Source organism: Garra rufa, chromosome 2 (assembly GCF_049309525.1).
Source record: "Garra rufa chromosome 2, GarRuf1.0, whole genome shotgun sequence".
In the NCBI taxonomy this organism is placed as follows: domain Eukaryota; kingdom Metazoa; phylum Chordata; class Actinopteri; order Cypriniformes; family Cyprinidae; genus Garra; species Garra rufa.
Window position 1 is genome coordinate 67,062,744 of NC_133362.1, and position 23,776 is coordinate 67,086,519.

The following is a 23,776-nucleotide window of genomic DNA, read 5'->3' on the forward strand; positions in this document are numbered from 1 at the left end:
GGATGGATTGGTAACCTTTGCGGAGGATGGAAATGCACTTGGATAGTATTTTCAGCGTTATAGGTTGGCGGGTGTCTGGGCGGGTGGGGTGGGTTTTTTGTATACCTTTAATGAGTAGGGCTGTCTGGGAATTGGTCATGTGGATCGAAGGTGAGCCGTATAGAAGTTTATGAAAAAATTGGATCCCGCTAACATATCCTTTAATGGAGCTGACTTGGAGGTTTTTGATGGCGTTGAGATAGGAGATGAAGGAGGTAATTGCTAGCAGGGAGAAGTCGGGAAACAATAACTTGTAAGCCGCGTGAAATGTTTTGAAACATTTCCATGCTGTTAGGTAAGACTGGGGGGTTCTGGGGGAAACGGCTTGGAGAATGGAATTGAGGAAGCTTCGAGGAGGGGTCTCAGGGGGTGGTTTATGGGAATATCAGCTCTGAATAGGGAGGTACTGGGGTCGGGAGTGGGTCCGCCTCCGGCGCCAAGGATCTGAATTTCTGGAAGGAAAAACGAGAAAGAGAGTCAGCTATTTGATTTTTTGACCCAGGAATGTGTTTTGCAGTGATAATGAATTGGTCACGAGCCGAAATCCAAATCAGGCGTCTTAACAAAGGCATAAGTGTGGGAAAGTGGGAGCGGCCCTTGTTGACGCAATGCACAGTACAGATCTGGCCATTTAAAATGCGCGCGGGAAGTAAAGTGGTCTCGCGTGACGCCGGTGTATTCCAAGGGAACACGGAAAATACAATGACATAGGAAAGACATGATCAGTAGGGGGCAGTCATGTAAAGCACTGAACTGAAGCGGCAGCAAACATCGCTCTAAGCCCGAATGACTCGTTTGTACGGTGACCTGGAGAGGACATCTTCTTCGGACATTATTCGTTTATATTCGTTAATTTTCCTATCATTTCGATCTCTTTTAACATTCAGAATCGAAATGATAAATGCTGACATGCCATTAAAGCTTTGATTAAGCTACATGGCTGAGATTTTTACTGGAATGCAGTTAATAGGTTGAATATAACATATACATATACATATAAATATATATATATATATATATATATATATATATATATATATATATATATATATATATATATATATATATATATATATAATATTCGTCTAATTAATAGATAACCTATAGTGTTTCATTGACGAGTGAATCATTAGTTCCATTTGTAAATCGTTTATGGTCACACACGGGCATAAATACAATCAAAAAGTCAAAACTTTATTGGCATAATTGTCGTTTACAATGTTTGCAAAATGGCAAATAGCATATATACATAAAGTTATTTAGATTAAGCGATTCACAATAAATAAAAACATTCAGAATGTTTTGTAAAGAGATCAAAATAAAGGTGAAAATAACGAATATAAACGAATAATACAAATATTATGGAAAAAAAGAAGGTCAGTTAATGGACAAGACTCTGGGATGCATAAAATGTTTCTTGTGAGGCTATTAAATTTTAAGTACTTTATGTAATGTTTATTCATGATAAACTTGTGAATGCTGTCTACATTGCGCACAGACATCATTAGCATATACAGCATCGCCTATATAATTATTTAATATTGTATTAATTTCTACAGAGATGATAATCATATCTATAGGAAGCTTTAAATTATTACTTAACGAAATAAAACAAATTGAAAACAAAAACTCGTTTATGTAATCCGTAAAGATAAATTTCTCTCTCAAGGCGTCCAAAAAGGTATTGTACTCGAGGAGCGGATATAATATTCTTGATACTTCAAACTTCCATGTTCTGTTCTATAAATTTTGAGAATTAAAAAAATCAGGCTCTCATGAAATCTTTGAAATCAATCTTTGTATGGCTAGTTTATTCAGTTATTCAGTATTGTTGTGTTTCCCCTGTTTTATTCGTTTAATATTCAGAAACAAGTGCCTTTTTTTTTTCAAAACATTTTTTAAAAGAAAGAATTCAACCCTCCAAAATTTTGTTTGCCTATGTCACAATATGAGATAAATCCAGCCCTGTAAATGATGCTGATTTTTGTTGCCAAATTGGTTTGGAAGCGTTGTTGAATAAACAAGTAACGTTAAACTGAACTTTTATGCCTGTATGACTGACAATTTTATTGACCACTGAGAAAGCATTGATTTGGTAAGATGATGGTTCATACCATGTAGAAAAATTACATTTTGAAAAATAGCTTAGATGTAGTAAACTACTTTTGCCGTGTTGCTGCTGTAGCTTAGCTTAGCTAAGGAATGGGAAACCACTACAACACTGTTATACGTCATCATACGTTGTCGCTAGTTCTTAATGTTACATCAGAGGACATGCGCCGATGTTTATCACACATTTCAAGATGTTGAAAAAAATGTTGTAGCGTTGCAAAAAGTACAAATGTACGGTGTACGCACCGTTCATTCACATGTACACATATGGCCGTAAGCAAAACAAACAATGCGTTATCACATGCACGGCAAATTGCAAATCTGTGGTGTAGTGGTGCCTTGAGAAGTGGGTAAATGCTTCATTTGTGTACAGCAAATTGCTGGAGTTCGAAAATCAGGAGTTAGGCAAAAAAGTGTGAAAGAGTTAAATTTTTGGAGTTTATTCTTTAACTTTCACAACAGTTTGTGTTACGGGATACTCCCTGGCTGTGTTGTATTTCGGAGTTCATTCATTGGTGTTCAGGGGCACGTTTTAACAATAACGTTACATCAGGAGCGCGCCATGACACGAGCCTGGTTCTGCCACACGATCGACTGATGAAGTTGTCTACTTCGTCATGAGGTAGGTAAAAAACTAACTCCAAAATGTTCTTTATCTTCTGACAGACAGCTGATTATAGCTGTTACGTTAGTGTACTGACGCCAATAACCGCGGCGAACTTTGTGTTGAATGAATCTCCGATGCAAAACATGGCTGTTTTGAGCGGACTTTTTTTCGATGTGAACAAGCTAATATTAGCTTACGTCTTTCTGTTCACCTTATTTTTTTGTAAACGAGTGTTTTGCTGTCAAATTTAAGTTGCGACTCGCTCAAGAAACATTCTGTTAAGCTTCCATAATGTCATGCCGACGAGACGAGGTAATATCTAGCAATGTCAGTAAACTGAAGTGTCTAAGTCTAACTTTACCCTGGCTAAAAACGATCATAGTTTAGCCATGAACGTGTAAAGTAATGCCTGCAATGTTTTGAGTCGTAACGGCTAACGTTACAAATGTTTTAGTAGTGACTCGTGACCTATGAGAGTTCGTGGCTTTCATATTAAACATTTTGCATTTTCAATCACACTAACAGGTTGTTTTAAATTACATGTTTTCTCTTCATTGTCAGGATGTTGACAGAAGTGCTGGATGGAGGGAAGTAGTAGTAAAACTGGACGAAATTTGTTTCTCAGATTTTCTCAATTCAGGTGAGTTATGTGTTTAGTAATCAGTTAATAAAGAGTAAGTGACTGTAATTTTATGATTTATTTTGTAAATAACATGTTGTTGATGTTATTGTGTAGTCCAGCAGAAGTTTTTGAGATAAAACAACACTGAAAAAAGATGACCAGGGCTCAGCTGATGTACTACATGTTTTCTTGCTTTTTGGATGTCAAAGGACTGGTAAGTATTAAATAATACTTCAAAATGTTATTGAAAAAAATATATATTTTTACATTTGTCTGAACGATTATCTTTTCTTAAAAAAAAAAAACAATTTCTTTGTGACTGAAGAAAGAAAAGAAAGACATGAACCTCTTGGATGACAAGCGGGTGAGTAAATTATCTGTATTTTTTTGTTCTGGAAGTGGACTCTTCCTTTAATGCCTATTGTTTATAAAGGGATGTTTATCTTGTGTTTCGGTCATGCCAAAGTATTGATGACCATCATCTGGCCAATAAAGAAAACCCTCAGCCATATCATCTTTCCTCAGGGACATCAAAAGCACAGGTTTCCACCTTTTACATCGTCTTGGACTGAGAAGTTTCGCCTTGTCAGTCATGTGAAACCTTGGGTATTGTTGAAGAGCTGTTCAAGTAAAGTAAAGTATCATGATGCTCTGTCCAGCCTGTACATATTTTTTTTTAAAGACAAATGTATATAATAATGATATAGGTAGAACTGAAGTCAAAGAACTGAGAGCAAGGCAGTTGAACAAGCAGTATTCTTATTTAAGCAAAATGTTAAGTTCTGTCCTCTGTGCTCCATCCTTCAGCTTTCAGTTTTGTTTTTATTCAGGCGCCTCAAACTAATTCATGGAATGTATCCTGGTATCACTGTGGAGTTGTTTCTTGTTACTTCATCTGATGTATATCTACCTCTGGTTACACAATACTACTGCACTATTTTATAATTATTCAGGTTTGATTTTATATAATGCAATGATGTGTTTTTGACTATGCTGTATACAATTTTACTAAACATTTCTTGTTGGCACTGCAGACATGTATTAAATGTAAATGTTTTGCTGTTAGATTTTACAGTATTTTATGACAGCAGTTAATTTCAAAGTGTTTACATGCATGGAATTTCAAAATCCAATCTATGTATTTCCTGAAATAAAAGCAGCTAGTTGAGAGTATGGCTTTCAGTGTAGTCATTTCCACATAAAACATATTGTGTTTACCCTAAGAAGTGTTTTTAACACTGGTTAAAGAGTTTAAATTATAATTAACTAAATTTTAGAGTTAAAATTACTCTCCAAATGATTAATATTTTAACTCCAGAAAGTGTTAAAATCTAACTCTGAGAAAGTGTTAAATTCTACTCCATTGAATTTCCTTTTGAACTTTCAATTTGAGCGCATTGGTTTACTGGATCCTTGGACTGAAATGTTTACAGGGGTTCACTGGTTTAAGAAATTTCAGATGGTAAAAATCTGCTTCTTTTTAATTGTAAGGTATTTTTTTTTTTTTCATTATTATGTACTGATTTAAATGACTGGGGTGTGGGAAATTCCCTCGCCACATGGCCTTCCATGTTTCTAACTTGCAGTCAAGTGTATATGACATAAAAATATATTTTGTAATATCAATCAGTGCAAACAGTGCTATCTGCTAGCAAACTTTAGCGATTTTTTGCAAACGTTTATTTACAGAACAACACCATAAACACAAACACAAGATTAAAGGTAATATACATATAATGAAAAATTGTCATAAATATCCTTATTAATGGCAAAAATTACCTATATTTATAAGTCTGCTTGCTCGAGTGAGCAGGCATGTTGGAAAATGGAAATTTCTCTTAGCCCTTCGTTTGAAATGAGGTCCCGAAAATTCTTTGTTTGGAGGCCTATCTGGCCCTTCCCCTTCCCCCTACCCTTCCAACCTAACGAGAAATGAGACACCCCTAGCACTTCACCCCCCCCCGGAGCCAAGCCAGCTCTTCTCACCTTTATTCATAGGTTGGGGGGAAGGTGAAAGGTGAAATGGCAAGTTTAAAAGTGACACGAACGACCCTCATTAACAATTGTGAGGTTAGATGTTTGAAAGGTTGTGAAAAAAATGGAGGCACCAGTGCAATCACTTTTTTTGTGTGAAAATAAATAAATAATTTCTTCATTTTTGCTTATAAAGGTATAGGAGTAATACATCATTCTGACCTGTAACGGGTCCATTTTTATTTTAGTGCACTCACAATAGCCTATAAACAACTCATGCGTTTATAAAATAAAGGAAAACAGAAGATGCGCTTTCTGCCGTCTGTTCTTGAACATCGCTTCACAATGAACAAAAGCTTTAAATTACCACTTTAAAACGAAATAATTCAAATCGAAAATAGAAACGTTCATTATGTAATCTGTAGGCCTAAAGATTTAAAGATATTTCTATATAAAGGCACGTCCAATTTAGAAATGGCGAGAAATTTTTCTATTTATCTCCATTATTGATGAATGTCTAAAATATAAAAGTAAGGAAAAGCCTAAAACAGGGCTGATTATATTTATTTTATAATTCTATTAAAATTATAATGTTATAGAATATACTATAAAATAATTATAATTACAAATTATACTGGCATAGAGTATATGTAAAACTTTAATAATTGTAGCTGCTTATATTTTCAGATTTTATGTTTCTCTGTTCTATATATCTTAAAATTTAGAGGATTTGCTGCAACGCAATTTTGTCCGATATGCAAATTATTTATTAGCCTATTAGTATTTTAATCCATAAAGCAAATGCTTTAAAAACACCTTTAAAAAATACTATTTTTGCATCCAGATGCTTTTAAAGAACTTTTCAATATACATGTTATCTTATATCTTAAATGAACTTGTATCTTAAATGTAAACCATGATTTCGTTGTATTCCCTGTGTAACGAATCTCTTACTTATAGCTACATTTTAGGTGCGTCTGAGCTTTGTTGTTTATGATTTTTTTAAAAATCAAGAGTTGCGCGCACTCAACAAAACTGACAAGACTCATTTGAACGCTTCTGATAGACATTGCATTCCTAACCCAACAGAATCGTGTGTGGTTCGTTATAACACTGTAAAAACGCCTAAAAAGAATTACGGTGCAGATTATCTGATCTTAATGTAATGCCGCAATTTACATTTTCTATTCATTTTCATTTTATTGTCAACAGACGTAATATATTGATTTTGTTTGGGCAGGGGAATATGTCCAATTTAGTGGCATTTTTTGGCCCCAGGTCAAGCCTTCCCCAGCCTTACACACGCTCCGCCTATGATACTAACTATATATATACCCTTAGAATATATAGCCTATATATACCCACTTAGAATAATTTTCTTCCCGACCCGACACGCTAAATTTAATTCTCATTTCCAGAATCTCACATTTAACCATTTGGAAACAATGTCGAGTATAAAACTTTTTTCGCAGTACATCCATTATATTTCCATGTTCCACTTTTAAGACGTATTACAGCCCTGCATTTTAGTCCGTCAAAGATCAAATGCGGGCTAAAATTATATTTTAGACATTCAGTGGTGATTTAAAAAAAAATTGCAGCGCTGGAGGAACCACGAGACCAGGCTACCATGACGGTCCTGTTAGCAGCATTGAGCGCACGTTCAGCACAGCTTGGAAGGGTTCCTTGTTTAAAGCTTACCACAAAACACTGGCAAAAGTAAATACCATGACTGTCTAATAGTAAGGAGATATTTTAATTATTTATTTAGAAACTACTGTTTTCTGAGTCAGTGATGATGCAGTTAACAGTCCTCATATCCTCGTTGGACGCGCGCCTTTAGAGAGAAATGCATCTCTATGGACTAGCTACATAATAAAAACAGTTTTTGTTTTCTATTTGTTTTTTTCGTTAAGTAGTAATTTAAGTCTTTCTACATATTTATTTATCATGTCTGACAAAAAAATAACGGTTAAATATTTTCCACTGAAAAAAAAATGTAACTGATCGAGCTTGAGCCTTCATGTCCTAAAAATGTGTTTTGCTCTCTCCGCACAAACGATTGGATATGCACCTAATAGCGCATATTTATATCTATTATTATTTATTTCTTTTATTTTACATCTATGGATTTTAGTTTAGCCAATTCGTGATTTGAGAAGGCAAATTGAAAGAGTAGGTCAACTCACTGTCTGCCGCTTGGTCTTTAAGAAACAAAAAGCTTACGTTTAACGAACAAAAATGCTCCAATTTTTTTTTCTAAATTAACTTAATAAAAAGGAAACGAAATTATAAATACTTTGCCGTTACATACAGAATGAATTACCGATTATGGCGCCAGATATTGAAACAACAGACATAAATACTGTCCAAATAGCCCTCTTTGTGCAGGGCTTGGCCACAGAATGTTGTTCCTTGCGCCACCTGGTGGATATTATATGAAGCGCAACAACGTTTTAAAAAAACCTAAAAAAGCCCCTGCAGGCCGCCGCGTGGCGACGCGTGCTGAATTGCAGGCTGCCGCGTGAAAAAAGACGCATTTTTAATGGCCAGATCTGTATGCTAGTGGCAGACCATTCTTTACCCCATAGAAAGGCTGCAACGACTAGAGGATATAACTCAAACAGCACTGAGGATGATAGCTGGAGCAGCAAATCAGCTAGCTGGGGGGGCCATGTAGATGCGAACCAGCGGCCTTGGAAGAAACCACCAAAACCGATGGAGGGGGCAGCATCTGTAAACAGTTGGATATCAGTTGGGGAAGAAATCAGGTTTTTATATAAGGATAATCCGTTCCATTGTTTAAGGAAGGATATCCGTAGACTGAGTTCGTTGCGGCATGGGTCAGTTAGGGATATTTAGTCCTCTAGGGCGTGGGCGGAGGATGTGAGCGAGAGAAGATGGAAGATGAAGGGGCGACCTTGCGGGATGGTGCGCATTGCGAAATTTAAATGGCCTAAAACGGATAATAGCTCACGCTTGGAACGGTTAGGATTAGTTAAGAGAGAGGAAGTCGCCAGAATCGTTCTAGCGATTTACTCTTTGGGTAGAGAGGCCAGGAATTTTTGGGAATCCAAGTTGATGCCAGAAAATTCAATAGAAATGCTAGGGCCTAGGGTTTGTCTTGGCCGAGGGCAATCTAGAGCTCTGCGAAAAGCTTTTTGGGTAGTCAAAGATGTGCGGCTGGGGAGGAGTCAGGGGGCAAGATGATCAGAAAGTCGTTTAGGATATAAACCAGAAATGGTATGTAATGTTTGTTGGAGAGGATCCAGCAAATTGCCTCTGACAACATGTTGAAAAATTAAGGGCTGCTTCTGCAGCCGAAAGTGAGGCAGTGAAGTAATATTTATTCTGCCATCAGACGCTGAATAGGTGCCAAAATCTGGGTGGATGGGCATGACTTTGAGGTAGAGGCAATGTCGACTTTGGCCAGCCAAGCACAGTGAATTTTTTATTTATTTATTTTTATATTTTTTTTTAAATATTTTTTATTTTTTTAGGAGGTTGACTGATTCAGGTTAGGCAAATGCAGACTGGAGATTGGGGCAGATAAGGAATCAGATTGTATAATTAGAACATGTGTTTTGGAAATAACACGTAGCTTTTTAGTAAAATCAACGAAATGAATGAAATGACTCGAAAAAGATTCGTTCATTTGCTGAACGAGACACAAAGATCCGAGTCGGTAAAAATGATTCGAACTCACGCTAGACGTAATCCCTGTAATGGACGAAAGAGGGGGGAGGGGAGGAATGGCGGGCGCTGGGGCTTGCGCAATTAGTGGAGGGATGTTCGCGTTGGTTTTGGATGGCGGCGCTGCCGGCCATGGGAAGGAAAGGGGAGTGTGCTGAGGCATGGGCTGTGAATGGGATTTTTGCAGACTGCGGCGGTAAACTCACGCTACCGCGGTGGCTTGAAGAAGCTGCTGGGTTGTGATCGAAGCCGTGAACGGCGGGCTGGCGTTCGCTTTGGTAGCTCGGCGCGGGATGTTGGCACTGGGGCTGGCGAGCGCTTGCCGCAGACCTGCCACAGTCCATTTCACTGTTGCTGGAGCGGATGAGAAGACTGAGGCGTCGGAAGACGCCGGGGAAGGTGCCGGTGATGGCGTGGCATCGGCGGGTATGAGCGGTGGTAGCGCGAGAAGGCCTGCGGCCCCGTGGTGCAGCCGCGGGCTCGGTTGTAGGATCCTGCGGGGCGGTGGTGGCTTGAGTTGCGGCTAGGGATGCTGCGGGATCTCGTGCCGCTACAAAAGGGTTATCCTCTGGATAAAAGGTGATCTCGGACATGTTCGCGGTGGTTGGATGTGCCAAAGCATTGACGAGACAAGAGATGATGAAGGTAGGATTGTTGTGTTATTTATAGGGATTTTTCCCTGTGTTGATTGGATAGGGAGACTGATTACTAAGGGTGAATTGGCCGTGTTAATTATCTGTGCGAGCTCCTCCCGAAATTTGTTAATAAAACATCACATAATGTTGATTTAAAGGAAAGTCAGTAACGTAAAGCAAAAGGAAAAGATGGGCAGAACAGAGAGCACCACTGTCAATTTAGAGAAAGGGCCAAGCGATGTGTGGTTGTCCAGGTTCAAGGCCCGTCATCCAGAACTGACAGCAGATTCCCTGGAGAGAGCCAGAGTCCATGGTGCCACCAGAACAGTGGTGGAGGTAACGAATTACAACTACTCACGTTACTGTAATTAAGTAAATTTTGGGGGTATTTGTACTTTCATGAGTATAATTTTAAGTCTGTAATTTTACTTGTACTTGAGTACAAATTAACCTGAGTAATTTACTTAATTACTTTTAAAATCACAGTTCGTTACAGAGTACTGCAATTTGAATATTATATTTTAACCACTGACCGGCATTTCGGTAGCCAATAAAAATATCTCTTCTTAACGGACCAATGAAAGCCTGGTATAGTATTTGAACCGAAAAACAAGTTCCGTTTATTTTGATAAATTTTTTTCCGGCGAGCTATTGATAAGATAATCATCACTAGAACTAGGGCTGGGCGATAAATCGATTTTATATCGATTAACTCGCATGTGTAGTTTACATTGATTTGTTTGAATGAAATTCTCTTTAATATCCGCTGACGCTCCTCTCTGGGCTCCAGCAGTTCCGAATGGGCTCAGCCCTCCCCCCGCGCATTCACCATATGAGAAACACACTGATATACTGTATATATTTGTTTTCAGAAAGGCACGGAAAAAAATTATGGGAGCCACTAAAGGGATATGATTAGCTGCTTGTTAGCCAGTTAGCCGGACCGATCAGCATATTTGTGTTTGCGCTCAGGGGATCTTCAAAGGTGAAGATGCAAGATGAGTAACAGCTTTTAATATTTTTTTAAGGGAGTTTGTATATGAGATATTGATTTAACACAGCAGTTAAATAAAAAAGAAGTTATTGTCTGACTATAACACTATTGCCTAATTTTGCTCTATTTCGTGGTCAAAAGTAGTCTGAAACAAGTCACATCTGAGCCTCTGAACGTTTATGAATGAACGTGCGTTTTTAAACGAATCTAGTGAAATGATTCAATTTCCCTTTCATAAAAACAGCTAACTTATTCTGAGTGAACCAGCGGTTCGAACGAATCAAATTAATGATATGATTATTGCTGCCACCTGCTGGCAGATCGTTTCATTTATTTAAATCATTTAATATTTCTGTATTCAAAATTTAATATTTTTATATATGATATAACTGCAAGAGAAAAGCATGGAAATATATATTTTCCTCCCACCGCATATTTATTTGTCTTACAAACATTTACTGTTTCCAGTATAATAAGAATGGGGACTGGTGGAAAGCGATCACTGATGCAGTTGCAATGTATATTGCAAAATATATGGTGGCCATATGTTGTGGAAAAGCTGGGGTTTCTTTACATGCTAAATGTCTTTGGGGGGTGGGGGGTGGGGGGTGGGCGGTGGTGGGGATCTATTTAAATCGTAAATCGGATTTCTTGTGAAAAAATCAGTGATTTTATTTTTAGGCCATTTGGCCCAGCTCTAACTAGAACATGCAAATCTATCATCATTGTAATACAGACAGTATTAATTAATTCCTAATTTGTTTATTTGTTCTTATTGCATTGCTTACTGTGCACTTGTTTTAATATCTTAAATATATATATATATATTAGAAAGGCCTACTGTTTTTTTTCTGCTTATTGTGTTATGTAATGAATGGAAAATATATAGGGTGATTAACCTATAATTTAATTTGTATAGCGTGTGCTTTATTGTCTGGATCTTGTCTGATTCAGCAATTATGGATAATTCAATAACCAGCTAATTATAATAAGTAATTAGTACTCTGAGTAGTTTTTATGAGGAGTAATTTGTACTTTTACTTAATTACTTTTTTAACACCAGTACTTTTACTTATAATTGAGTACAATTTCAGCAATGTAACGGTACTTGTAATTGAGTATAAATTTTCAGTACTCTTTCCACCACTGTTTAATGTCCACCCAGTGTTCAGCTTTACACAAAACCTGACTCCAGGTTACAGAAGGGTGACAAGTTTCTGGATGTACAGAGGTGTGACAGAGGGTCATGATTTCTGGAGAGCTTTTATTGCCACCAGTGCACTCTCATTCCAGGTAAGGATGGTACGTACAACCCTTGAACTGTACGAGGCAGAAGGAGGGTAAATTTTCTTAGAAATAAATTATTAGATATTTACAGATGTCGGCAGGTAGATTCGATGATTTACTTTGTCGTGTGCAGCTATTTATTGTACATCAGTGTATGCTCAGTATGCCTGTAGACTCTTCAGTTTTTAGCTTCAAGTGGAAGCCAACAGGCTGTAGCTGCTAGCTACAAAGTGTTTTCCAGCACAGTGTCTTCCACTTATAAAATGGGAAAGTATTGATTCATTCTACGAAAAGGGTGCCATTTCCACTTTGCAATTTTCAAAAAATTCATTAAGAACAAACTTTCTAAAAAAAAAAGACTACAACTTGAAAGACAAGTTAACCCTCCAAAAAACATATTTCCCCACCTCAGGCACAAACAAATGAAATATATTTTTAAGATTTTATGTTTTCCTAATAATGAATTGTCTGTTTTTTGCAAACCATCAATAGAAAGTCTGTGACTTAATAAAAAATCTTTAATCTTGAAAAATTTATTTGACATTTCAATGGCCTCACTTTTTGTAGTGAAAAAACAAATTCACTCAAAAAATACAAATAAAGTGGCATTTATTTAATTAGTCCACACAATAAGAATATCATATACAACATTAAATCAAGTAACATTTCATTTTATTTATATAAACTTTTTACAAAATGACCTTGTGACGGGGTGGAATGGACAAAGTGTTTCTCTATAATATATGAACTACTGGTTTTAAATTTTGTGCATACATTTCACAAGGACATATGTATGTTGTTTCAACCCAGCAGGCACACAACGTCATATGACGTTAATATTAGGTTAGATTTAGGTTGTGACGTCAGGTGACCAAAATCCAACGTCGAGCCAACATCTTAAACCAACGTCATATTGACGTCAAATACTGACATTTATTCTTCAGGTATGGCAACCAAAACCCAACGTCTGATAGACGTCATAGTGGTAACGTCCACACAACGTCAAGCTGTAACATCATTAGACGTTGATATTTGGTTGTTTTTAGGTTGCGTTGTCAGAGGTGTAAAATCCAGGTTCGGTGAGTAAAAGTCCTCCCCAGTATTTAGTTCCAATCGCCTGGATTTGCTAATTAGCACAGTTTTTCAGCCAGGAGGACAGAGATTGGACCAAGTCATTTCTTTTGAGTCTCAAGGCAAAAGTCCTCAAAGAGTTAAAGTTATTGAGATAACTGAATGATGATTGTGCATTATTGATGAACACCTGTTGTTATTATAGAGTATCAGATGTTGATGTTTTATTGGTTAAAATGATGTGACCATTGTGGAGGTCAGTATTTGCTTTAGTTGGGCTCCTGACCCTTGACTCTTGCGTTAGATATCTCTCTGTTACAATGCATCTGGTGTTGTAAAGCAGTGAGATCAAAGCTGTACAGCGAGCAACTAATAGCTGTTTTTATATGATGAGATAATCATCAAGAGCTTATTTGAACACACACAAAATAACTTTCTTTTCTTCTTATGTTAAGGTTTTGCACTACCAAATCTGCAAAACTACCGCAGGTTATGCACCTCTAGTGTTGTTCTAACAATTATAGCGAATTTAAAACCTGTATAAAACGTAAACATTTTTTTAACATCTGTACCACTTAGATACACACAGACATCAAGAACCAGCATATGAATCTCAACAATGGTGACAATCAACAAAACGCTTCATGCTGCAATGCATGTTGGGTAAAAGCATAGTAAACACTCCCATCATGCACTGCAGTATGAATAATTATTGTCACCACTGTTGAGGAGCATATGATGAGTGTTCATGTCTTAAAGCCTGAGCTGTTGCGGTTTTCTGTCTACACTTAAGCAGTGACATTTGTTTAATAAGGTTTCTTTTTATTGCAGTTCTACAATAGCTAAATGTAACTCAATAAATCAAAGAGAGAGACCACTTCAAGATGCTCATCTAAATTAGATATATGGGGAAAGTGTGAACTCATCTGCTGCTGTACGCTTTCAATTCAACACACAAATGTTTGCTGAAAAACAGCATTGGAATTACTTCACTTCTGAAATTACTAAGTTACTCCAAGAGTCAAGAGACAAACTAAAGCAACCCTTGACCACAATTATGGTGACATTGTGTTTTTTTTTTTTTTTTTTTTTTTCTTGACCAATAAAACATCAACATCTAAACCTCTTATAATTCTCAATAAGAGATTCTGCAGACATGAAATAAAGTCAACCTGGTTAGTAATGAGTGAAGCTGGTGATGCTGTTTGTGGAGATGTTTAATCAGATTTTGAGAGATGAAATGTTTTGTTCAGTTGATTCAAGTCAGTTGTAGTTCTTGTGTTTCTCTTTTCTTCAATGATGCTGCTTGTTAACAGCAGGTGTTCATCACTAACACAATCATCATTCAGTTATCTCATTAACTTTAACTCTTTAGGGGCTTGGGATTTTACTTCAGACTTGCTTGAGACTCAAAAGGAATGACTTGGTCCAATCTCAGTCCTTCTGGTTGAAATACTGTGCTAATTAGAAAATCCAGGTGATTGAAAAACTGGGGAGGACTTTTACTCATGGAACCTGGATTTTACACCTCTGTGCGTTGGAAAGTGACCAAAATCCAACGTCGAGCCAACGTTGGGTTCTGACGTCAACCCGATTTTCATTTCCAACCAAAATGCAACGTCTGATAGACGTCATAGTGGTTGGGGTACAACGTCAATCTGACGTCATGTTGACGTCCTGTGCCTGCTGGGAAGGTTGGCATCGTCGGCGTTCCTCTGAGGGATGGGAATCCCGTGGCAGAAACAGAGAAACAAATAGAGAAATAATTAGCGTAGCTGCTGTTCTAACCAAGCAAAAATTATGTGTTTAGCCCAAGCTGAAGAATGTTGATTCTAGTGATGATACATTATTTGTTTTTGTTTTTTTGTGAGAAACTGAACAGTATTTATATACTTTTTTACCTTTTTGTACTTTTTTCTTTATATATAGCATAGACATTTTGTTGTAAGCTCAACTATCCAAAGACTGGCCTTGCGCTGACTCACAGTAGTGCTCCCACTGTTTAGTTAGACCAACTACTAGCCACCTGCTTTGTACAGTAGTTGTGCAAACACTGCACTTTTGACCATAGAATTTCATGGAGATATGCTGCATTTTCAGATTAATTTAAATATCAACCTGTGCAATAGCAAGTTGTCCCACAAAGACTAGCACTATATTTTATTGAGTCCTTAATGCACCTCATTTCTATATGCGGACTGTTTACTGTGTGTTTTTGTTTTATGTAGTGATTTGTCTCTTTATTTATTTGTATTTTTATTTGCTTGTGAGGTGACCTTGGGTGTTTTGAAAGGCGCCATCAAATAAAATGTATTATTAGTGGTGCTTGCCATAGGCAAAGCATCACTATTACTATCTCACATACTTATTATTCTTCTTCTTCCGTGCAAATTTCGGCGCGTAACTTGTCCCGCAGTTTTTGTCTTAGACCCACGAAACGGGCGTCAAATCGTGCGGCCTATTCGGGAATAGTGTGCTATGACTTTTATAAGCGATCGGGGGTACGATGACATCACACGGGGCAAAAATTCGGCAAAAAAATCCCATAGACAACGCATTGCGGCCAACTTTGACGGGACGTAGCGCCGAGGGACAATTTCGTAGAAACATGTGATTCGCCACATTTGGAGAGGCTATCAAGCTGTGCGAGAACACACCACTCAATGGGGTATAAGTTGTAACCCTGGGGCACGAGAGCGCCCTAAATTTGCCCCATTGACTTATTATGGTGAGGGACGGCCCATGAAACACATGTGTTTTTCCTACTATGGTAATTTACATAGGGATTTTGCATTGAACATAACTCTGCATCACAGTGTCATAGAGACATGGGGGCGGGCTCATTTTACTCAGACAACCAATCAGACTCTCCGGATCACTGTAAAGCTGTCAAGCCACGCCCTAGCAACCATTTAGAGCACCCTAGCAACTGATCCCATAGACTGCCATTATAATGACCCATATGTATATCTTTGGATCACAGTGTCATAGAGACATGAGGGTGGGCTCGTTGGATTCGGCCAATCATGAATCACCAATGACACTATCTAGCCACGCCTTAGCAACATTATCAAGCACCCTAGCAACCAAAACCCACACATGCATATCTTTAGATCTGAATGTCATAGAGACATGGGGGTTGGTTTATATCACTCATACTGGCAACTACACTTTACAATGTCGTCATTGGCCACTCCCTAGCAACCAAACAGAGTACCCTAGCAACCCAAAGCCACACAGGCATATCTTCAGACCTGAATGTCACAGAGACATGGGGGTTGGTTTATATCACTCATACTGGCAACTACACTTTACAGTGTCGTTATTGGCCACTCCCTAGCAACCAAACAGATTACCCTAGCAACCAATTAGCAAGACCTATATCTTTGTATCAGAATGTCGCATGGACATGGGAGTTGCTACTTTTGACTCATGCTAGCAAACTCTCAACATGCAACACATGCTAGCACTCAATGGCTACATGCTAATAGCAATTAGCTAAGGGCTAATCAGGCAAAGACCTCTATAACACTCCATAGTAATGATCTTTAACAAATAGCAACTGCCTACCAATGCCCTAGCAACTACCCCGGGTACCTTAGCAACGGCCATAGCAACCACCCAAGTACCCTAGCAACTGCATAGCAACGGCCCTAGTAACCACCTAAGTACCATAGCAACCGCATAGCAACACCTTAGCAACCACCCTGGTTACCCTAGCAACTGCATAGCAACACCCTAGCAACCATCCCATGTACCCTAGCAACCGCATAGCAACACCCTAGCAACCACCCTGGGTACCCTAGCAACCACATAGCAACACCTTAGCAACCACCCCGGGTACCCTAGCAACAGCATAGCAACACCCTAGCAACCAGCCCAGGTACCCTAGCAACGGCCCTAGCAATCATCCTGGGTGCCATAGCAACTGCATATCATCACCCTAGCAACCCAGGGCCGAGTTTTGCCACCGCAAGCACCACTCACATTTTCTTCAGGAAATGTACATATCTAGTTACTATTATTATTTATTGAAATAATTATACATTACATTACTGCAAGTTATGGCAGCATTAAATTAAAATTATATGTACTTTATTCTTTGGTTCAAAAAGTTTCCATCTTTCTTTTAAAATCTTATGCTGCGTTCACACCAAACGCGAATATGCGTCTGGTGCGAGTGATTTCAATGTTAAGTCAATGGTAAGACGCGTTTACGCGCGTCTGGAGTTCTTGCGGCGCGAATTGGCGTTTAGCGCGGCGCGGTAGACGCGAATTCGCCTCATTCGCGCGTCTAGTTCGCGCGAATTGAGCGTCTGGCGCGTTACGCGCGAATTGTGCTTTTTGTGCATCATGCGTTTGACGCGAATTCGCGTCTGCCGCCCGAGTTGAAAAATCTGAACTTCTGCGTCAATTCGCGCCGCGTTAACCAATCAGGAGCCTGCTTGATGCTGTGGCGGCAGGCCCGCCCGGAGTCACTCATTCAAATATGAAACATGAATACTAAATGCTAGGGCTGTTCGATTCCGAAAATTTTGGAATCGATTCCGATTCCGATTCCTGGTTCTGGAATCGATTGGATTCGATTCCAGAATCGATTCCTCACTGTTGTTTCGATTCTTTTTCGATTCTTGTTTTTTAGATTGGAGGAAGCTAATTTCGCAATAAATACAGGATGTAAAGGTCGTATAAAGTTACCTTCTCATAATATGAAGCTTCATTTGTAAAAAAAAAAAAAAAAAAAAAAAAAAAAAAAAAAGATATATATATATATATATATATATATACTATTTTTCTGTAGCTCTGACTGATTTCAAATTGTAATTCATTGCCCAGGAAATTAGTCATAACCCACAGCTCAGCAGTGGACATGCATTTATTGCATGAATAAAACAAGACGTGACGTGTATAAAATGACAAAATTAGCAAACTATACACTGAAACAAAATAAACAGAACTTTAACAACAATACTGATATAAGAGCTATAATTTCGCAATAAATGCAGGATGATATAAGAGCTCGTGGCGTAGCTGTCAATCAGATGCGCTCTCGGCCACTGACGTGCTCTCTGCGTTTTCTTTCAGAGTTATCATTGGCTGATAGAAAGATTAAAAATAGCATTTATTTAAGATGTAAATAAGATCAAGACACGTCATGATCTATTCTGTCGTGCAGCGCTCAAAATTGTGGACATCATGAGCCAGTTCTCCCGTAAAATAACATCTGAATCGTTTTTTGAACTGGTTCATTTAAATGATCTATCCGAACGAATCTTTTTGTGGAAATGTATCAGACTATAATAACTATTAGCGAGCAAGAGGCAAATTAATGGGTGCTTCTCAAACTGAAGGCTGCATCCTTAAACTCAGACGAGTTTAGTAATGAGTCGTTTTTATTACGTTTATTTTCGTCAATCGACGTTTGATGACTTACAGCCGAAATATGCAGCCTTCATGGAATGCAGCCTTCCGTTTAAGAGGTAAGTTTTAATGAGCTGAAAACGGCTCTGAATGAAGAGTCGATTCCCCATGAGAGGATCGATTCCAAACGTTGGAATCGACTCTCGATTCCCAATGCCTCGGAATCGAGGAATCGATTCTTTTTGGAATCGATTCCCAGCCCTACTAAATGCCTAGTGCGGTTCTAATGCACAACAAAGCAAGTGTTTTATCACATATATGACACATATTCATTTTGTATTGAATGCTATTTAATCCATATCTAAATCTTAATTATATGAAACATATAGAACAATAATAACTATAATAGTGTGTATACTTTAGTGTGTCTGGACAGTGTTGTGTGAGGAAAATAAAGAAATCACAGGACAGGTTAAATACTTTTGGAGGCTGGCTCCATTTATCATCAAAACAAAAATAAATAACAGATTTTACAGTAATAACCTGAACAAAAAAATGGCACAGACCTATAGAATTATTATACATCAAAAGAGGAATGACATAAACGAGTAGTTCACTTTTAAAATGAAAATTCTGTCATCATATACTGCTCCAACGCACAGAGGGAAGTTCCGCCGCTCCTGAAATCCCCTCGCACCGATGCGGGAAAGCAGGTCATCGAACTGGGCGCGGGACAGGCGGAAGTACCGCTGAAAGCGGCCGTCATCCAGGCGCAGCTCCTGGAGCAAGTGATGAAACTCGCCGAACTGGGTTCGCCTCCGAAGGGTCTGGTGGACCCAAATACGGCGACGATGATCCGTACGCGGCTGTTCTGCTCTCCAGAGCAAATACAGAGCGGTGACTCTCTCGATAAATGACCGAACAACAACAGAATCTTGTAAAAAAGATGGCCGCCAACGGGGTTTGAAACTTTCGCCTCTGACGCGCGTGACGCGCGTAAATTTCGCTTCAAACTTTTGTTTTTACGCGCGTCGATTTCGCTCTTGACGCGCGAATGAACACAAAGTGGTCACGCGAATAACTAGACGCGGCAGGCGCGAATTTAGACGCATATTCGCGTTTGGTGTGAACGCAGCATTAGTTACCATCTTATTAAAGTTACTTTGTGGTTGCTGAATTCCTAGTTTTCTGTTTGTTTCCTCAACCCCAGCACACCGTGAGAGTCATGTTTAGTTAATTAATTATTCCCTGCTGCATCTGAGTTTAATTATCCTGTGTATTTTAGTTCCTGCTTGTCCCTTCCTTTTTGTCCGGTTTTAAATGTCTTTATGTTGTGTTGGATGTATGGAACATACCTTACCTTTCTGGATTACCCTTTGTGGATTTTATTAAAGAGCTTTCATTTAATTCTCATCTCTGTGCATTGCATACACACAGTCGTGACACTATGAAGGTAAAAATTATACAAGGCTATAAGTTGAACAAAAAGAAGTGGACCAAGTGATGAAATCAAGGCGAAAGCTGATAGGTTCTTAAAGTACGGACTTTGACTGAGATTGTAGTGGCTGTAAGTGCAAAGAGTGAATAAGATTTTTTTGTGAGCAGTCTGTGTTTAAAAATGACAGAAGTGTGTAATTTGGCAACAGAAGAAGTGCTGTACAAATGAGAATTCCATGAAGTGTTTGAAGTATGTGCTAAAAGTGATGAGTTGTAAAATGTAGCTTGGCTGGGTAGCCAACAGAAAATAGATAAAATGGGCTGATGAGAAGCTATTTGTGCTTGGATAGAGGAGGAAAATGTGTTACTACTGAATACAATTGTTTAAAAAAAAAAAAAAAAAATGATATTCTTTATTTAATGTATAATTAACAAGAAAATGATAGAAGGCCAACTGCTAAGGATTGTTTGAAACAGTACGTATATCTATTGTACATATAGGCTACTGGAAGCACAACAAAGAATGAACTGTGCTGATTAAAAAACAGACCTGTTCAAAACTAGAATAATATTTTCAAGCCTCTCCTGATAAAGTCCATAAACGTAAACAGATATTACAACATTAAATTGCGATTAAGTAAGCAAGAAGATAAAATACACTTGAAAGTGTAAGTCATTTTGTTCAGTTTAATTCATTTATAATCTTTCAGTTACATTGTTGCTTTTCCTAGCAAGGTAAAAGTTTGACTAATATCTTGATTCAGAAAAATCAACACATACTCTACATAGTCAAAATTTGAGGGAATCTACTGTAATCACTCAATATTTGAAACTACAGTAAAGCAGATGGTCAGGTATGGCCACAGTACAAAAAAAAAACTTATGGTGAAACAAAAAGAGATGAAGGTTGCATGAAGGTGATCAGATGTGGCCCACATTCAGTTCCAGTGTGAACATAGACTTGATTTCACACAGCTTTTGTCTCGTTACAGTCTTGAACAAGAAACACAGACAAAGTCTTACATTTGCATGATTGTTCACATGTATCTGTAAATGTGATGGAATAATGTAATGGGATAATAATGTTATTACTTTGACTACAATTGAATGTCTTTCAAAATGAATGTGTAGATAATTGTAGAAATTGCTCCTTTTTCTAAACCTCTTCTTGCACTGAAGAAAACGGCAGTTTGTTTCCAGAATGAATTTGCGAATGACGTTTAATGCTGCTTAGACATGTGAAACTCTTCTCACACTGAACACACTTGTACGGTTTCTCTCCAGTGTGAACTCTCATGTGAATCTTAAGGTTTACTTTATGCGTGAAACTCTTTCCACACTGTTCACAGGTGTAAGGTTTCTCTCCAGTGTGAATGCTCAAGTGAACCCTGAGGTTTCCTGCTCTTGAACAACTCTTTCCACAGTGATGACACATGAAAGGCTTTTCTCCCATGTGAGTTACTACATGAGTCTTAAGATGTTCCCTCTCTGTGAAACTCTTTTTGCACTGATTTAAAACTCTTCTTTCTTGAGTGAACCTTTATGTGCTTATTAAGGTTTGCGCTGTGTCTGAAACTCTTCCCACATTGATCACATTTAAATGGACTCTCTCCAGTGTGAATTCTCATGTGAGTCTTGAGGTTTCCTTTATACGTGAAACTCTTTCCACACTGAGGGCAGATGAAAGGCTTTTCTCCAGTGTGAATTCTCATGTGGAGAGTAAGCATACTTTTCTGTGTAAAACTCTTTCCACACTGAGGACATATGAACGGCTTCGTTTCGGTGTGAATGTTCATGTGAGTCTCAAGAACTCCATTTCGTGTGAAACTTTTTCCACAGAGTTTACAAATGTAAGGCTTCTCTCCAGTGTGAACTCTCATGTGGACAATAAGATTTTTTTTCTGCGTAAAACTCTTTTCACACTGAGGGCAGGCAAAAGGCTTCTCTCCGGTGTGAGTTTTCATGTGGGCCTTAAGGTTTTTTTTCTTTGTGAAACTCTTTCCACACTGAGGGCATATTAACAGCTTCTTTTCAAAGTGAATTTTCATGTGAGTCTTAAGATCTCCATTTCGTGAGAAACTCTTCCCACACTGTTGGCAGCTGTAACGTCTCTCTCCAATCTGAATTCTCATGTTAGAATTAAGATTTGTTCTTTGTGTTTTTTTATTTATTTCTGGTGAGGAAGTTTTTTTATTCTGTGAGCAACTAATTGATTTTTCTTCAGTTTTGAAATCATGTTTCTCATTTTGATCTTTCTCTTCTGTTTCGTTGAGTTCTTGACTCTCCTCTTTCAGTGCCATCAGTTCTGAGGTGAAACAAGAAAAATGGAAGTTAACAGCAGTTTAATGGCACAAAGCAACATCAAAACATTTAGACTAGTGCTGTCAATCAATTAAAAACTAACTATTTGACTATAAACAATTTCATATTAAATCTCCAAATTAAAGTGAAACAACATAAAGATTGTACATTTAAAATATGTGGCTTATTGGCATCTTTTCACCAAGTAGCCTATTGTTAAAGGAGACCAGTCTCATTGATACAAATACTACTGATCTGTCTCTATTAAACGCATTTCCTTCCAATTTTAGCCAGTAATTATAGCCATAATTAAAACGTTATTTGTAACATATATTGTTGTGCTTTTGTCACAATTACCATATAATTATTAAAAAAACACCAGCTCCTTTAAAAAATATATAAAAAATACATAATCTGCCATGTTTATCTTCACGCTACAGAATTTAAAAGCAGCACTGAAGTAAGAAATATTTTCTAATCAAACCCACGAAAGTAACTAAGTACATGTAACATCATTATGTATTTAAAATACAAAATATGAGTAACTATTCAATTAGCAACCTGCACTGCTAGTCAGGACTCCCAGGAGGAAATCAGAAAGCCAAGCATTGGAAATACAAATAAAAAATTATGTAACATCATAGTCCAATGGAATTTTTTGTTTACTTGCAACTTGTCTCTCCGATCGGCTTTAAGACACAATCTAATCTTGAAAAAGCATCTTCAAGTAAGCCATTTTCTTTCTTTGAAAACAGTGCTGTCATCACTGTTCTTGTTAATTTACAACATATGGTATGTTTAAGCAACTCTTAAAGAAGAAGAGTGCTGTTTTCCTAAATATTAGCACGATTGCAAATGTGATGCTGACTTTATTCAATTCAAAAGACTGAGACTTGTTAAGAAAAAGTGGCATAACAGGTCCTCTTTAATTTCCATCACAGCACAGATATTGAGCTTATTAAAGTTGCATTTGTATTCTAGTGCTATTGGATCTTTCAGAAACCAAAACTTTTCCTTAAAGAGCTTGAAAATGATGTTGGCATTTGTGGACTAGAGTTAACACTGTTTAGTTCTTGACCATCTGACCACTAACCATTAGGCCACTACAGTACTTACATTAAGGCCGTACACAGTGTGAATTCAGACGGTCGGAAGACCATATGGCCACGCACAAGTCATGAGTGACGGACGCAGTGGTACACGGAAATAATTTAAAACCTGACGATTTCCGAGGCAATCGCATTCATGAAGTTCCGTGCCAAAAACATGGACTCCGGGGAAGAGATCATTTTCTAATCAGAAGTAGGTATTGTTTAATGTTACACTAAATAACTTTTTTTCTGTAGAGCTGGACATTTTAATAGGGATCAAATGAGTGACTTTGAGGATGAAAACCAACCTGTTTGTTCCTCAGTATCTTCATGTTTGACTCTGAATGTTTCTTCAATCTTGATGTCTTCACTCTCCTCTTTAATAAATGCCATCTTTATAATAGTGAGTTGTGGATCTCTGTTGATTCAGCAGGAGTTTTACTGTGTTTGGTAGAAAGAAAAATCAATGCAAACTAAAACTCTGGGTGCGTTTCTGAATAAATCATTTGTTTGAAAAACATTAATTGAATAAATGATTTAGTAATAAAAGCG

General features: G+C 37.8%; 1 protein-coding gene across 1 annotated transcript in view; it reads right to left on the bottom strand.

The window, feature by feature from the left end:
* LOC141326054 (uncharacterized) overlaps nt 1-22,098 on the bottom strand; it is a 264,874-nt gene extending 242,776 nt beyond the window's left edge. The window contains exons 1-2 of the mRNA XM_073834755.1: nt 21,352-22,098; nt 21,094-21,194 (exon numbers count right to left, since the gene is read on the bottom strand). Coding sequence (XP_073690856.1) covers nt 21,094-21,194; nt 21,352-21,964 — 714 coding nt within the window. The 5' untranslated portion in view covers nt 21,965-22,098. The remainder of the gene's footprint in view (nt 1-21,093; nt 21,195-21,351) is intronic.
* Nucleotides 22,099-23,776: the final 1,678 nt, after the last annotated feature.